This window comes from Emydura macquarii, unplaced genomic scaffold (genome assembly GCF_026122565.2).
Source record: "Emydura macquarii macquarii isolate MOO-44397 ecotype Brisbane River unplaced genomic scaffold, CSIRO-AGI_Emac_v2 contig_1882, whole genome shotgun sequence".
Lineage (NCBI taxonomy): Eukaryota > Metazoa > Chordata > Testudines > Chelidae > Emydura > Emydura macquarii.
This window is the reverse complement of record NW_027132019.1, coordinates 252,793-271,069: the sequence shown is the minus strand read 5'-3', so window position 1 is coordinate 271,069 and position 18,277 is coordinate 252,793. Positions and strand designations below refer to the sequence as shown.

General features: G+C 47.3%; 1 protein-coding gene and 1 pseudogene across 1 annotated transcript; both read right to left on the bottom strand.

The window, feature by feature from the left end:
* Positions 1-1,286: 1,286 nt before the first annotated feature.
* On the bottom strand, positions 1,287-4,516 carry LOC137159764 (olfactory receptor 51G2-like; annotated as a pseudogene).
* A 4,968-nt stretch (positions 4,517-9,484) lies between these two features.
* On the bottom strand, positions 9,485-16,838 carry LOC137159763 (olfactory receptor 52P1-like). The gene is made up of 2 exons (XM_067558241.1): positions 16,739-16,838; positions 9,485-10,467 (listed from the first exon to the last, which is right to left on the bottom strand). The coding sequence occupies exons 1-2, from the start codon at positions 16,794-16,796 to the stop codon at positions 9,485-9,487; spliced, it is 1,041 nt and encodes a 346-aa protein (XP_067414342.1). The 5' UTR covers positions 16,797-16,838.
* Between the last annotated feature and the right edge of the window lie 1,439 nt (positions 16,839-18,277).

Genomic DNA, 18,277 nt, shown 5'->3' with positions numbered 1-18,277 from the left:
GGCACTGGTGGGACAGGCGGAAGGTGTGTGCCCGGCTCTTCTGCCGTGACTACACTCAGGGGGCGAGCAGGTGGAGGGATGAGGGGATAGAGCATCTGCAGATGGAGGTATTAGAGCTGGAGAGATGTCTGGCCGGCAGCCCCAAGGATCCGTCCCTCTGTGGAGTGTGCTGGGAGAAGCGGGAGGATCTCCAGGCCCTTGAAGACCTTCGGTCTCAGGGCGCCGTCTCCTTTAGTAGATGGATCATGGCACCTGCTTCTTCTATGCCCTGGAGAAAGGGAGGGGGAATAAAGAGCACGTCACCTGCCTTCTAGCAGAGGACAGCGCCCCCCTCATGTATCTGGTGGAGATGTGAAGAAGGGACAGGGCCTTCTATGCTAGCCTCTTCTCCCTGGATCCGACCAAAGCCATCGCCTGCAGGGTGGTCTGGAACGAACTTCCCATGGTCCGCACGAGTGAGCGGGACCGGCTGGAGCTACCTCTCTGGCCGGGCTCTCGGAAGCCCTCTGTCCCATGCCAATGATTTCCCTCTTGGCTTCCGGCAGGGTGCTCTGTGACTGTGAGGCCTATTTCTGTTCCTCCATCCGCTGGATCCCTAGACACCATCTGTAAGCAGTGGGCACTGTCCAGGGTTCTCTGCTCAGTGTCCCTTTCTCGTTCCCTTTGTTTAAACCTGTGACCCTCACACCCCTTCCTGTATTTTCATTAGTTGTCCCACGAAATCAGTTGAGTCCTGGGCCCAGGGGCTCCGCCCCTGAGTCTGGGGGAGGGGGCTTTAGCAGTGGGAGGGCTTGTGCACCCCCCCCCCCAGAATTCAAATAGTAGCACTCTGTTAGACATCTAGTCAGACCCTGTCACAGTGCCCAGGAATCATATCCTTCTTTGTGTACATCACATCCCCAGGCACATTCCTAGCCCTGATAAAGACAGAAATATAATAAAAAATTCTGCTCTAAACCGAGAACCCATGACACCTTAGTGAGCTTGATCTATTTGTATTTTATTTAAACTATGCATAATGAATGTATGAAAATCCCTGCCATTACCTGCTGTTGTTTAGGAGATCAGGAGGATACAACAAAACAACTGGATGGGTAAGGCAGGGGACAGGATTAAGACAACCCTCATTTTATTCCAAGCTCTGACACAAACTCTTTGTGTGACCTGGGACCTTGAGTGGCAGAGCAGAGCCCAAACCACAGGACCAACCTTCCAGGTGCACTGGCTGGATTGTCTGGAGCCCGGTGATGAACTGACTCTTCACTTGACGAACACCCTGATTATCCTCACGCAATGGGTTTGGTTTTCACACTATAAACAATTGGGTTAATCAGAGGTGGGACTAGCAAATAGACATAGCCCATGACAGTATGAAATAAGGGAGAAGATCTCTTCACAAATCTGTGTATCACAGACAAGCCAATCCCAGGCATGTAGAAGAGCAGGACAATGCAGACATGGGAGACGCAGGTGTTCAGGGCCTTTAGGTGCTCTGCATGGGACACGATTCTCAGCACTGTTTTGAGGATAATCCCATAGGATAGGAGGATGAGCAGCAAGTGCAACCCCACTGAAGAAACTGTTACAAAGAAGCCATTGATGATGTTGACTCTGATATCAGAAAAAGCCATCGTCATGACCTCCAGGTTCAGGCAGTAGGAATGGGAGAGGATGTTGGCTGGACAGTATCAGTATTGTTTCAGGAGAATGGGAAGGTGGAAGTTTAGAAATTTAGAAACACCCGTCTTAGCAGAGACACCAGTCCCATCCTGGCTTTTTTGGGTATTGCTAAGATGGAAGCATATCTCAGTGCATTACAAAGCGGTCAAAGGCCATGGACAAGAGCAGAGAGGATTCAGTGAATGTAAGCGACTGGATGAAGAACAGCTGGGAAAAACAGGCATTGTGGCTGATTTCCCTAGAGTTAAACCAGAATATAGCCAGTGTTGTCGGCATAGTGGATATCGATCAACCAAGGTCTGTGAAAGTCAACATGGAAAGGAAAAGGATTGGGTTCATCAGGGGAGGGACTATCATGTAGACATAGCTCATGACAATCTGAATGAAGGAAGAAAAGTGCTTCCCGAATCTGTGTATCTCTGACAATCTGATCATTTGCGTGTAGAAGAGCAGAACAGTGCAGACATGGGAGATGCTTTTGATACGGTCTCTCACAATATTCTTATCAGCAAGTTAAGGAAGTATGGGTTGGATGAATGGACTATAAAATGGATAGAGAACTGGCTAGAGCATAGGGCTCAACGAGTAGTGATCAATGGCTCCATGTCTAGCTGGCACCCGATCACAAGTGGAGTGCCCCAGGGGTTGGTACTGGGGCTGGTTTTGTTCAACATCTTCATCAATGATCTGGAGGATGGGATAGATTGCACCCTCAGCAAGTTTGCAGATGACACTAAACTGGGAGGAGTGGTAGATACACTGGAAGGTAGGGATAGGATACAGAAGGACCTAAACAAACTGGAGGATTGGGCCAAAAGAAATCTGATGAGGTTCAACAAGGACAAGTGCAGAGTCCTGCACTTGGGACGGAAGAATCCCATGCACAGCTACAGACTGGGGACCGACGAGCTAGGCAGCAGTTCTGCAGAAAAGGACCTGTGGTAACAGTGGATAAGAAGCTGGATATGAGTCAGCAGTGTGCCGTGGTTGCCAAGAAGGCTAATAGCATATTGGGCTGCATTAATAGGAGCATTGCCAGCAGATCGCAGGAAGTGATTATTCCCCTCTATTCGGCATTGGTGAGGCTGCATTTGGAGTATTGTGTCCAGTTTTGGGCCCCCCACTACAACAAGGATGTGGAGAAGTTGGAGAGAGTCCAGCGGAGGGCAACAAAAATTATTAGGGGGCTGGAGCACAAGACTTATGAGGAGAGGCTGAAGGAGCTAGACTTGTTCAGTCTACAGAAGAGAAGAATGAGGGGGGATTTGATAGCAGCCTTTAACTACCTGAAAGGGTGTTCCAGGGAGGATGGAGCTAGGCTGTACTCAGTGGTGGCAGATGACGGAACAAGGAGCAATGGTTTCAAGTTGCAGGGGGGGAGGTCTAGGTTGGACATTAGGAAAAAAATTTTCACTAGGAGGGTGGTGAAGCATTGGTATTGGTTACCTAGGGAGGTGGTGGAATCTCCATCTTTAGAGGTTTTTAATCTGTGGTTTGACAAAACCCTCACTGGGATGATTTAGCTGAGGTTAGTCCTGCTCTGAGCAGGGGGTTGGACCAGATGACCTCCTGAGGTCCCTTCCAACTCTATGATTCTATGATTCTATGCAGGTGTTCAGGGTTTTGAGGAGCTCCGCATGGGATGCGATACTCAGCACTGTTTTGAGGATCAACACATAAGATAGGAGAATGAACAGCGAATCCAATTCCACTGAAGAGACTGATACAGCTGAGCCATAGACACTGTGATATCTGAACAAGACATATTCATGACATCCTGGTGCAGGCACTAAGAATCAGAGAGGACGTTGGCATGACAGTATCGGAAATGTTTCAGGAGAATAGAGAGCGGGAACATTAGGACCACCCATCTTAGCAGAGACACCATTTTGGCAACCCTTGGTGGGATTAAGATGGAAACGTATGTCAGAGGGTTACAAATTGCAACAAAGTGGTCAAAGGCCATCAACAAGAGCATGGCGGATTCAATACAGGAAAGCAAGTGGATGAAGAACACCTGGGCAAAACAGTCATCAAAGATTATCTCCCTAGAATTAAACCAGAATGTGCTCAGTATTGTTGGCATCGTGGATATCGATAAGCAAAGGTCTGTGACTGCCAACATGGAAAGGAAAATGTACATGGGCTCATGGAGGTTTGGATCTGTTTTTATAATGAACAGAATGACTGAATTTTCTAATATGGAAGTAACGTACATTAAACAGAAGGGGATGGAAATCCAGACATGGATGTCTTTCAGCCCAGGTATTCCGGTGAGAAGGAACACTGCATATTAGAATACGGTGTCCTTTACAGTTGGACCCCAACTAAGGAAGATGAGCAAAAACATACTCTTGAATTTACACCACCGATAGGAAGATAGGCGTTACCAGACTGGATCGGACCTGTAGGCCATCTTGTCCAGTCCAATGGGGGCAGTACAAAATGCTTCCGAGGAAGGTAGAAGAATCCCTGCAATAGAGAGCTGTGAGATAACCTGCTCCCAGAGAAAATTTCCTCCCACTACGCACTAGTTAGACAAATTTCATGGTGTAAATCAGGGAAGTTGAAAGCTCCCCCATGACTTTTTAAAAACATGCTAAGTACTGTAATTGGCCAGGTTTAGAGTTCAGGAACATTGACTCCAGATTTACATGTGTAAATTTAATCAGAACAGGGCTCTATTTACTTTCACTTACCCAATACTACTAGTGATAAACTGCGACCCTCAAGATTAGCTCCAAGAGAAGATGAAGTGCATTTCCTGGCCAGTGTTGACTGAATCCAGTGAGGCTGATCATCCTACAGGCTTCCCTGTATCCTCACAGGGCCTCATCCTCTCCCCAAGCAAGGTTCTGTAGATATTTGGCAAGTTACAAGTGAACATAGACAGTTACTTCATCTTGGCAGGAGAGAGGATGGCATCACAAATTGTGAATAGAGCAAAGATTAGTTTTGCACTCATATGCAGTTGAGTGTGCAAGTCACTTCAGCCATGCTTGTGTAAGAAGTGATGGGCCTAAATTATATAATCTCCTTTTCTCCACCTCATCGCTACTCTTTGCTGAAACACAGACCAGTGGGTCTATTGTCTCATGACTTTTTGGAAAGTCTCACACAAGTATTGCAGTTATTGTGTGAAAGACAATGAATTTAAGTGGTAGAAACTACTTCTGGTCAGTTAACAGGAGACAGTTTCATGCAACTTCTCACTGAAGAAAAAAATAATACAATTAACCCATTGCAAAGAGTAGTTGGAATACCTCTGAAATACTTTCTAAAGCAATGGCCATTAAGTAGTAGAGTTACCCCTGTTCCTTCCTGAACAGATTCCAACAACTGTGCTGCTGGCTTTCGATATACACGCATGTAATGAAATTTTCATTTGTAATAATTCTTCTAGTCCTGAAAAGATTGCAGCCTCTCAGCCCTCATTCAAACAAAAGTCTGGGAAATACTCTGCAACTAGTAGCTCCTCTATCCTTGGGTCAATAGCTGACTGATTCCCCTTAGGGTCTGTGATGTCAATCTGCAGCCTCTATCCAGAATGGGATCAGCATATACAATATTCATTCCCTGGCCTCTCACTCTCTAGTACACTGGTTTTCAACCTTTTTCATTCCCAGACCCCTACAAAATTTCAAATGAAGGTATGGATACCTTTGGAAATCTAACACATAGTCTGGAAACCCCTAGAGGTCCGTGGACCACAGGTTGAAAACCACTGGTCTAGTACAGAGTAACCCCAGCACCTGTTCTTCAGCTACAATTGGGGTTTGCGGGAAGTGGGTTTAAAAGTGAAATGCATGAGTATTCATGGAAATCAAACTTCATTTCACACATGAAAGTTGTCTATTGCTCTCTCTCTCTCTGACTGTCTATGTACTGTATTCATAAAATACATGCCACCCTGGAACGGTATTGTGACAGCCATGGAGCTGAGCTGCCATAATTATGAATGTGTATGTTAAACCCAATTCTTGGGTTGATATGGCTGTATTGGGTTAAATATCGGGATATTACCAGTATGGCTAGTCTTAGTTTAATAGCAGGCTGCTGGAAAACAAGCAGGAAGGGAAACAATAGCTCAGGAAAAGCCATCTCTCACTAAACGCTTCAGGGAGATTGAGACAAATCCTGAGCTTCAAGCTGTGAAGACCCCATTTCTGGGCTTCAGCCAAGTTACACAGCTTGTTTTCCCAGTGCTGGGAGACTGTCTACAGATGGGGCAGCTCATGCTGAGAAGCTCCTCACACTAACACACACACAGACACCGCTGGGGAAGTCAGAAAATGCTCCGCCTACCTGGGTTCCCATCAGAGTGGGAGGGCTTCAGAGAGATGTACAGACTGTTGTTTTAAAACCCGTTTATTCTCTCCTGTGATGCTTTATTCCTACTGTTCAGAAAAAAAAACAGTACTTTAGTTCAGGAAGGCTGGCTGGTCACTCTTCTCACCACAGGTAACAGACTCCAAAAAGGTGGGAGAATCATGGTATTCTACACTAGGAGAAGGAAAGGGACGAGGCTGACAACTAGCACTCGGAGACCAAAGAGGACACAGAGATGCAGGTAGCACTGTAATTTTGAGGGATTTTTACAGGACAGAAATGCTGGAGTCAGGAAACAGAACTATTCCATGTACATTATCTGATTTGCTACCACAAAGCAACACAGCTCTGAATTCTTGCGTTCACAATCCAGTCAGAAAATAAAAGCATTGAACATGAATTTGCTGATGAAATTTAGAGGAGCAAATAAACCTGAGGTGATTTGGGAACTACACACTGATATTCCACAGGCTCTTCTCAGTCCCAGAGCACACGGCACCTCTGGAAATGGGACCCATTGAGAAATCCTGTGTCGGGGCATTGGGGTTTTCACACTCCGAGCTCCCTTTGAATCTGGGGTTTCTGTGTACCTGGAATGATCCCCTGTGAACCACGGGCACATAAAGTGGAGGGTCCCCCAGCTACCTAGTGCTGCCTTCTCTCCAGCTCCTGTCACTGAGTCACACCCACAGCCCAGCAGAGTCAGCTGCTGCTGCACAGAACATCTGCCCATGTAAACAGCTGGCAGCGTTTACCCTTCCCTTGGCGTTCGAAAGATTTAAAGACACAGACACTTGTCAACGTACCCAATGCTTGTGAGAAGGGAAGCAGCTGCCAACAGAGATCTGCAGCCTAACGGAGAAGGAGTCAGCGGAGACCTTGCACGGTCAGCAGGCAGTGTCTGCTCAGACAGGCTGCAACTGTCCTTATGGAGCATGTTTGGGGCCACCTGGGATCCTCAGCAAATTGGTTCAGTGTGTGCTAGCTTTAACCCCATTATGTCCAATGGCAAACTGCAGGAAGCCCAATCACAGGGGATGCTCAGTGATACAACCACCTGGACTGCAGCACGAGCCCTGCCGCAGGATCTATTCCTGCCATTCAGGTTGTCATCACTGTGTGTACGGCTCAGAGGAGTCACAGGGCTCAATCGAGGGTGGCCAAGTGGTACTGATGATGTTATTACAGCTGTAACCTCGCTTCAATACAGTAAATCAGATTAATAATAGTTATGTAGGGTCAGATTTCTCCCCGATAGCTCCCTTTCCTGCATTGCAAACCCAGGGTGCAGGTTGGAGAAGGAGGATTCCACACAACTCCTACCTGGAAATTTCCTTCACATTGTTCCACTAGGGCAGGTCCCTTCCCTTCTCCCTGAGAAATATAGGAGGGGACCCAGAATCCATGGATTCCCTAAGTTATGCACAGATCTGAGCTATCCCCTGATAGCCAGGCCTTCCCACCCACAATCTCTGTCCCTCCACAACTGCTCTAGGACCATCTCCAGCTCCCTGAGAGCACAGGTTCATCGGAGGTGTGTTACTGGGGCCTGTCACAGTAGCCACTGCCCACAGGATCTGCTGAAGGTGCCGTTGTAGAGGATGGAAGGGGATGGATGGAAATGGAAAGGCTGGTTAGAGTAACTGGTGAGGCATAGACTGGGTGGGAGGTTTACACCTTTCCATACCCAGAGTACAGCCGTAGATTCAGTCAGTGCAAGATTCATTGCTGTTATGAGAAAGAGGCAGATGACAAGACTCCAATTTCTTTAGGGGATATGGGCAGGGCCATGGCAACTGAATTTTCATTGGAAAATGATCAGTTTTCTGTGAAAACCCACCCCCAAAAATGGATGAAAAGGAAACGTTTTACAGTGGATTAAAATGTTTCATTAGGGAAATTCCTCAGTTTTCCAGCCCAGCTCTAGTTCAAACCATGAGCTTCTGTCATTTATGCCACAGGACCACACATCTCTGGTCACCCAGAGCAGGGTGTTGTAACAGTGGAACCCTTCTCCGCTGGTCTCATTGAGGAGCAGTTAGGACAAACTTGAGCGATGTTGCAACCCCATGCGCCCACTGGCAACCCCACTCACTCATGGGATCTCAAAGCCACCCACTCAAAGTTGGCCTTCTGGCTCTGCTCAGCTTCAATGATACAAACAATGCTACAATTCCTGAGGACACAAAACAGATACAATGAGCACAGAAGGAACGCCAGCCAGACATGGGCTGCTTTGAGACCTGGGACTCCAATCGAGATGAATGCGGAAGCACTGAAGCTGCTGTTGTTGGAAGCTGAGATGGGTGTGATGTGATGCTATTGCCTTTACAGAATCATGGAATGAAAACTATAGTAGTTATCAGCATCAGATTGAGTGTTATCAGAATCAGTTCTCAGTGTCTCTAGGGGATATATAGTCTGCAAATATTTCCCAGTACATTGCACCAGTAGTGGCAGCTGTAGGCACTCACATTGAAACAACAGACAGCCTAATGTCAGGGGTGTTACTATTTGGATGCTTGACAGACGTGATCTTAGGGTCTCCCCTGCCCCCCTCCTCAGAGTATTTGAGCACCCTGAACATATTAATTTTCCTTCCACCTCTGCGAGGCAGGGTAGGGCTATAATCTTCTCATGCATAGGCTCAGAGACAGTCTCATGCTTTTCCATAGTCACACAAGACAAGGGAATCAAAGCCAGCTCTCCTGAGCAGCAGAGCAATGCCCAAACCACAGGACCAGCCTCCCAGTGGATTTTCACTCCCACAGAGCTGCCCTACTGCAACTTGAGACCATTGCTCCTAGTTGTGACATCTTCTACCACTGAGAACAGTCTAGCTCTTTCCTCCCTGGAACCCCCTTTCAGAGAGTTAAAGGCTGCTATCAAATCCCACCTCATTCTTCTCTTCTGAAGACTAAACAAACCCACTTCCCTCAGCCTCTCCTCATAATTCATGTGTTCCAGCCCACTCATCATTTTTGCTGCCCTCCACTGCACACCCTCCAATTTGTCCACAACCTTTCTGATGACTGATTTTGGGAGCCTCAGGACTGGAAGGGATTGTTGGGGCCTGGTGTGTGGCAGAGTTGGGCACCTCGTGATGGCAGAGAGGGGCAAAAGAGTCAAAGATGGAGGAGAGTGAGAAATGGTGAGAATCAACAACCATACTGATGAAAAATAGTGCATATGAGACGCCATCAGTGCTGGTGGACGGGAAGTCATGGAAAGGCTGAGTGACAGGGTGTGTGGGGGTGGGGGATAATGGGTGATGACGCTGAAAGAGATTAGGTGATGGTCGGAGAGAGCAGTGCTTGGTGATGGAGTGATAAGACATCAGTTGTGGGGAACTTCTCAGACTGTGAACTGCCACAGGGCTGAGCTCAGCCAAATAGGGGCAGGGCACCCTTGATTAACGAGGAGACATCCTTTCCCCCTCCTGTCATGGAGGTTAAAAGTCAGTGGCCCCAGATGATCACATTCTGCAAGTGTATTTTCCCATTTTGTCACGAAGCTCTTTGGCTTTGACCCCATAAATGATGGGGTTGAGCATGGGGGGCACAAGGAGATAGAGGTTGGCCAAGAGGATGTCAACATGGGCAGCGATGCCCTGACCGAATCTTCGTGTCAGGGCAGAGAAGATGAGGGGAGTAGAAGAAATCAGCATCACACAGATGTGGGGTGTGCAGGTGTTGAGGGCTTTTCGGTTGGCTTTTTTGGAGGAGATCCTGAGGACGGCCCTGATGATCAACCCATAGGACAGACCAACAAGTGTCATGTCGAACCCGATGTTCACTAATAATGCCACCAGGCTGTACATCCGGTTGACTGTTGTCTCCCCGCATGAGATCTTCACTACAGTGAGGTACTCACAGTACGTGTGGGAGATAACGTGGTTGGTGCAGAATGGCAGCCTCCGCAGTAGCAGAGTCATGGGCAAAACCAAGAGCACAGCTCGTATCAAACCCACTAGCCCTAGCTTAGCGATTCGTGCGTTGGTGAGGATGGTGGCGTATCTCAGAGGGTTACAAATGGCGACATAGCGATCGAAGGCCATTATCACGAGGACGGCTGAGTGTGTATTACTAAGCACGTAAATGAAGAAAATCTGGGTGATACAACCATCCACAGTGATGCCTTTGGAATGGAACCAAAATATGCACAGTGCCTTCGGTGCAATGCAGGTAGACTGGCCAATGTCTGTGAGCGCCATCATGAAGAGCAGCAGGAACATGGGCTTGTGCAGGGTCTGCTCTTTGCCAACAACAAACAGAATAGTGAAATTTCCCAGCAGGCTGATAATGTAGAATGCAGAGAAAGGGATGGAAATCCAGATGTGAGCAGCTTCCAGCCCCGGGATGCCGTTTAGGATGAATGTTGACGGGTCAGAGGGGGTGAGGTTGAAAGCCTCCATGAGAGGATCTCGGCACCAATCAGGCTCAGAAATGCTCAGGGTGCCTGTGAAGGGAGAGAAACACAGTGAGCGGAGTTAGGCACTTGTTAAGAAATACCATCGTAAATATTTTATAGTTACTAACAAACTAGAAAGGGGGGTGAGCAGTGAGGTGGCAATATTATTCCCTCTGTTTGGCACTGATGAGGCCACATTTGGAATACTGTTTCCAGTTTTCAGCTCCCCACTAGAGGAAGGATGTGGACAAATTGGAGAGAGTCCAGCAGAGGGCAATGAAAATGATTAGGGGTCTGGAGAACATGACTTATGAGGAGAGGCTGAGGGAACTAGGCTTGTTCAGTTTGTCGAAGAAAAGAACGAGGGGTATTTGATAGCAGCCTTCAACTGCCTGAAGGAGGGTTCCTGGAAGAATGAAGCTAGACTGTTCTCTGTGGTGCCCGACGTAAGAACTAGAAGCAATGGTCTCAAGTAACAGTGGGGAGGTCTAGGTTGGATATTAGGAAAATGTTTTTCCCTAGGAGGGTGGTGGAGCACTGGAATGGGTTACCTAGGGAGGTGGTGGAATCTCTACCCTTAGAGATTTTTAAGGCCTGGCTTGACAAAGCCCTGGCTAGGATGATTTAATCGGGGTTGGTCCTTTTTGAGCAGGGAATTGGACTAGATACCTCCTGAGTTCCATTCCATCCCTAATTTTCTATGATTCTATGAGCTGCAGATGGCACCAAATTATTTAGGCCATAGTCCGGTCAAGAGCTGTCCTCAGAGGGAGCAAACCAAGCATACTGATAAGAGATGATGTTCAAAGTCAGTAAGTGCAATGTATATGCCCATTGGAGAAAAAATCTTTATTCTGCCTTGTTAAGGGACAAGGGTAAGCAGAGACACTGAGAAGCAACCCAGTTGCTAACCAAATACTGATAAAGTTTGCAGATCCCACAAAAATCAGGAGATTGTAAATAATGAAGAGGACGGGTCATTGATTCAGAGCAATCTGGATTGGTTGGTAAACTGGGTCAAAGCAAACAATATGTGTTCTAGTATAGCTCTGTAGATGTATGTGTCTATGAAAAAAGAAGGAAGATGATACTTACACAATGGGAGACTCTATCGTGGGAAGCAGTGACTCTAAACAAGATTTTGGCAGCGTGAAGGAATAATTAGCTAAACATGAGTTCCCACTGTGAGTCTGTGGCCAAAAGAGCTAATGTGATCCTGGGATGATAAACAGGGGCATCTCAAGTTGAGGTAGAGAAGTTATTTTACCTCTTTCTTTGGCACTGTGCAACTGCTGCTGGAATAAAGTGTCCAGATCTGGTGTCCACAATTAATGGTGGATGTTGATTCACTGACGCAGGGTCAGAGAAGAGCCACAAAAATGTTTTAAGATTGTAAATCCTGCCTTACAGTGATATACTCAATCCAGTTAATTCAACAGAGATGGTTAAGGGGTGACTTGATGACTGTCTACATGTACCAACACAGAGAACAAATGATGAATAATGGGCTTTTCAGGCTAGTCTAGAAAGGTCTAACACCATCCAATGGCTGGAAGTTGAAGTTAGACAAATTCTGACTATAAATAAGGTGTGCACTTTTTAAATGGAGACAGTAATTAACCATTGGAGTAATTTACCAAGGGTCATGGCAGAGTCTCCATCACTGAGAATTTCTAAACCAAGGTTGGATGTTTCTCTATAAGCTCTGCTCTAGGAATTCCTTTGGGCAGGTCTTTGGTTGTGCTATACAGATCAGACTAGATGACCACAATGGTCCTTTCTGGTCTGGGAAATTATGAACACATCCCTACAGCATGCAGACGTCTGCTGGAGGTATTTTGCATGGAAGCTGGTGCCTGAGTTTACTCAAGGCATTTTTTAAATTTTTTTTTTGTTTCTGACAGTGCTGAATTTAGCCCCAGGGGAAAAAGTCTCAGACTTTGGAGACTGGAAATTGATACTCAAGTCGGTTTTTCACATGGCTTAGACATCCTGTGAGACGTGGCATGGATGAACATTTTGGATGAGAAAAATACTGACGTGACCCCATAAAATCTCCGCCCTGAGGAATGTATGTACAACTGTTCCCATTGGTGGCTTACAGAGCTGGCTAACAAATGATCCCAGAGAGTCCTGGATTTAGCGTCTGTGTCCCAGTAGCTCACTGTGCACCTTGGCATCTGCTACTCAGGGTGTGACGTTCTCACTGGAGAGAAACTGTCACTGATCCCCCCTTAGCTGAGGGACAGAAGGGACAGGGGCACCTCATCACTGCAGAGGAAGAGTTCGGGGCAGCTTGGGGTGGTTCGGAGGCTGTGGGGAAAGACTGGAGAAGATGCTGGCGCCCAACATAGTGTTGGAATCAGAGCAGCCTGGGAGGGGGAAGGCAATTATAGATGGAGTCAGATCCGATGGTAGATGGAGCCAGCTGAGGAGCAAAAATCAATGGTTCTTTCCACTGGGGAAATGCCTGAAGTTGATTACGATTCAACAACCATTAAAAAAAATTGGAAAAAAATGAGTAAAGGTTGTGACACTCAGGCTGCAATTCTGTGGCTCGCCAGGGGAAGGAGACCCTGAGACCTGCTCAGACACACTCGGGGCCAGGAAAGCTTCCAGCACTGACCTGGGACCAACAATCAGGAAGAAAAATTGAATTTCAGCAATGCTGTCCATCTGTCCGTGTATCCTCCAACGCCTGCCTGCAAATCCCCCAGTGCTGCCTGCCTGTCCGTGTACACCCCTGTCCTCACATCCACACCCCCCAGCCCTGGCACACAGTGATCCCACTCACCCAGGACCAACACCAGGTGCCGGACACACCACACAGAGACACCTTGTCCAAATATCTACACAGCCTGGGTTCAACTCTGTGCCTGGCTGTGCCGGAGAAAGGGAGGATGGAGGAGGAGCAGCCCACACAGCCTGTCTGGGGGTGAAGGGAACCCCAGCAGCAGCTCAGCATATGCAGGGAAGGAGAGAGTGACAGACCCGAGGGGAGAGGAGAGAGTGCTCTGCAAACAAAACAGCTTGTTCTATTATATAAGTGAGATAATGGTACAGTGATGTTTAGTAGGGCATAAATGGATTCCATCCTGTTAGTTTCTTGAAATGAGCTCTTTCCTGAAACTTGTACTATTGAACCTAAACATATCTTGAGAAATTCTCATTGTCTGAGTGAGGAATGTATGTGCAGGGCATAAAAAGACACCGACCTAAACTGCTCTGACAACAGAAAGGGGATTAAAGACACTGACTGCCATCCTGCCCCTGAAGGCCGAAGAATACCTATCAAGGACCCTAAAGTACAGAAGGAACCAACGTGGGAACAAAGAAAGTTCAGAAATAAGAAGCTCGTCATGCTTGCAATTAGCTGGTAATTAACAACTATACTGAACCCAGAGGCAGCATGACACAGCAAGGCCCAGAGACTGACATGAGAGCCAGCAAGTATCAAAGATGGGTAAAAACATGGAAACTTTGGGTTTCATTCTGCAATTGTCATCTGGAGCATCGGATTCATGACTGACAGAGGCCCGGCTCCCTCCTCGTGCCCAGCCTAATTGGCCACTAGGCCGGCTCGAGCAACGCATAAAAGGACTGTTCATTATATCACAGCAGTTTGCAGAACTTTATGAATGTGTGTGTGAATGTGACAGCTTTTTGATATTCTTACATGTACAATAAATGTGGCATAATGCCTTGTCCCCTGAGTAAGATCCTGCCAGTCTTTTCTTTTACAAGTATAACAAGAGAACGTGAAGACTAAAATGAACCAGCTCAAGTAACTCTTCCCCAAAACGACACAAAGCTTTAGTATATACCTGCCACTGAGAAACCCAGTCACAACTTCCTGTTGTTGTTTTTCCATGTAGGCAATTGCTGAAGTTGCTACAAGGCTGTTGTGGAATTGGTCACAGGAGGAGGGATGGGCTGGTTGGAAGAAGGTGTCAGAGACAATCTACTACAGTGTGTCCACATTACATTACAGTCTGAGACACCCCCTACCTCAGGAGATTGCAGGAGGCCTAGTTACACCTCTTTGGTGTGTGAATTAGGCAGGATGTCCATTCCTTATTTCGCCCTGTTTCAGGACCCTGTGGCACTGCCATCTGGTTACTGCACGTCTCGCCCCCCACACACACTGTGTGTGCCTGGATCTCCCGCAGTGAGATTTCCAACACTGCCTGGTTTCCTCTAAGTCAGAAATATCCTTTTCTTTTTACTGCATTTTGGTGTTTCTCATCCTTTATGGAACCAGAGAGGCAGGGGAACACACAGAGCAGACTCCCCACAAATTTTTACTCCCATTGTTTTGAATCTCTAAGCTGTGAGTTTAAGATTTCAGCTACTCTCCTCTCAGTTCTTCTCTGATCCAGATGAGCTCACCCATCCTTAGAGGCCGCAGGAGGACTCCAGTAGGTGTCACTGGAGGCTCGTGGCCGGTGAAAATCAGGTCTTTTATTTAAGTCCCTAAATATGGGTTTAGGGAGAAATCCTGGCCCTGACGGGAGTTTTGCCATTGATCTCAATGGGACCAAGATTTCACCCTTAGTGTGTGTTACAGGGTCTTTTGAAAAGAGAGAAATTTATCCGGGTGGAGTGATAAGGAGCGTGTATTCGGTTACAGCTTCTAATTCACTCGTTCCCCTTTGTCACCCGCGTCCAACACAGTGAGCCTTGAGTTCACAACTTCACAACTTTTTATCTACAATAATATGTAAACACACACACTTCTACAGCGCCCCATAAATCCATGTTTGGTGATATAAATGGTTATAAAATTAATATTAATGGATTGGGGAGGCGTATAATTATACCCGCCCTCTTTGTTATTTCCCACAAAACTTGCATAGCAGATACATTTATCTTAACAGCAGGAATGACCATGAAGTCCCTTAATAACTAGCTACAGGGGAAGAACTAGGGGGAGAGATCCCGAGCCTTCTCTAACAGGCATGCTGCCTGGGAAAGAAGAGAGAACAGCCTCTGACCACATTCTTTGTCCAGGTGGTGAGGGGAGGAATGGTGTTGGGCGCGGGGAGCGGGGAACATAGCCTCCCCATTACCATGGTGCCTATTAGGCAGGTTTGCCCTGTTCTGGACACTGCTAGAAAGTTGCTCCGATTTGCTCTCTCCTTCCCTAACTTCAAGGCTAGAAAAGTGCTGTGGTTTGCACATGATTCTTGCTCGTGTAGTACATGGCCTTCTCAGCCCAAGTCAGGGATCCCATGGAGCACAATTGGTGTCCAAAGGCTGGGCCCAACTCCCAGATCCCAGCCCAGCGCTGACATCCTTTGTTCCTGCACCCACAATTCTGTTAAGGTGCTGAAAGAGTCTGAAGGAAGATCCCCAGTTTATGTGGTGTGCTGAGACAGGGCATGATAGATGGGGATTTCAAAACACAAGAGCCCTGATTTTGTTTAAATCAGTGATGCCAGTGACAATCTGGAGTGAGCCGCTGAAGGCAGAATGTGAGATCAGTATCTGGCCAGTCTGTAAAGCCCTGTGTGACCCATTCGTGTTCTGAAATCTCGGGCATCACAGATACCCACGACAGAAGTTCTGGCTACACATCTTAACCTAGCTACATGTCTTAACCTGGCAATAAAGTTGCTGAATTGGAAAACTTGAGACAACCAGAGAAAAAAACCAAACAGAGCAAAAAAAGGAAGATACTAAGTCAGTTAAAAGGCCACAGTGAGAGACAAGGAAATGATCTTAAAAACAAATATTTGTCTAAACGACTTACAATAAATCTTTAGTTCCAATTTTAAATCCCTTCATGTTTCTGACAGCACTAAACAGTTCAAGTCTCTGTGCTGGAGAATTCCTGCCCAGATTGTTCTTCATTTTAACTCTTCCAAAGCTCTTAGCACTAACTATATTGCAGGCAACTCACCCAAATCCCATGCAGCAGAGAGAGGAGGTCTCCTTACTGCGACCCGAGAATGAGTGTACGAATCTCACGTCTGACACTCACAGTGCTGGACAGGGACCTTTATGATTCCCCCATACAGTCCCAGTGGAGTCTCAGGTCGGTCAGGACTCCGGGACAATTCCCTGCACTCCGTGAGCAGTGGGAACAGCAGAAAACAGACCCTGGAGAATTTCAGCCAAAGAGCCTCCCCCGAGAGTGAAGAAATGATTCACCAATAACAGAGCCTCAGATTGTCAAGGGAAACTGAGTCTTGCAGACTTGCTAGAGTTGTCCTGCACTGCTATAATCCCAGAGAGAAAAGAAGAGCCAAATGTTAGACGTGCTCATTTCTCTATCAGCGTTTCTGTGCTGCTGCTCATTGTCATAGAACCTGCGCACCTGCTGCTACTCCCGGCTGATGAGCCCGGTGCTGAATCAGTGAGAATGCGACGTGCATGTGGACAGGCTCTTGAGCGTCCTTGTTTCAAACGTAGAATTTTCACAAAGAGTAACACTCCCTCCCATCCGCTAGCCTGTCTAACAGAGGGCAGCACAGATTGCCCCAGCTTAGTCATAAACCCCTCAGGGTGCAATATCCTGCCATGGGGAAGTGCAGCTTCCTGAGTCCCCTTCAGTGATCAGCACGTGCCCTGTAGCCTGTGGACTGACGGCCTTTGTCTCTTTATCCCAGCTACAGTAACTGCACAGGCTATTATCACGGTGGGGAGGGTGCAGGGAGATGTTCAGAGGTGAGTTAGGTGCCCATTGTCCAGCCACATTCAAATGGAATTCTTTGTTAAGAAAAGCTGGTTACTTGCCATATTTGCTATTCTCTCTGCACATCACTATTGTTTGTTCCTGAGCCCTTAATAAGGTTTCTTTAAAACACAGCCAGCTGTCTTGAACTCCTTTCCCCCTCATATGAGCCTCCCAGGGGTTACTGCCCATCAGCTCCCTGAGGGAATCAAAGTCTGCTTTTCTAAAGTCCAGGGGCCGTATCCTTCTTTTCTCCTTTCTGCCTTTTGTCAGGATCCTGAACTCGACCATCTCATGGTCACTGCTGCCCAGGTTACCATCCACTTCTACTTCCTCTGCCAATTCTTCCCGATTAGTCAGGCATGATTTCCCTTTACATAAACCATGTTGAGCTGTCCTGTGCCCACATCTTCCTGTTTTTATTTATCAATCTCCTCATGACAAGTTCTAGATAAGAGCTAGGTTTTATTATTATGTCCTGGATGAGGGACCCCTAGGCCTGAGTCTGTTGTCATGACTCCTGTGTGTGCGACCCTCACTCACACACACAGCTCTGCTCTGCCTGGGAGCAGCATGGTGGCTGGGGGGTTCTCAGCAGGTGTGTTGTGTGCAGAGCCATGCAGGGGGCGGGGGACTGCCTAAATGGCTCCTCTTGGGGCTCCTGCTTTAATCCAGTCTCTGTCATGCCTGGTTGAGGGCACAGAGAAGGGTGAGCGGCCATGCTCCTGGAATAGCCACTCTCACAGCTGGTGCCGATCTCATGGACCATGCAGCAGCCAGAATGCTCAAGAAGGGCCAGGACTGCAATTGAAAAACAGCTCTGCAGCTTTTCTCATAGTCTCTGGGTGTTTAACCAGAGACAGGACAGTGACAGTTCATGTACAATGACACAAAACATCCACGTTTCTTCTCTGTACTGACTGTATCCACAGCAATTCTGAGGCGTGAGCTGACACTGATACGACTCTTTATGCGATAACATCCCACCCATCTCCTGGCTCTACACAAACACAGTCACTGTGTAAATGCTGCTGCCTGTCTTGGGCCCGTTCCCCCAGTGCACTGTCCTCCCTCATCTCCCATGCCACCAGCAATGGAGCTGGGTGATGAAACAACACGTCACTTAATGAACACCATAATAATTCTCACACGAATGGGTTTGGTTTTCACACTGTACATGAC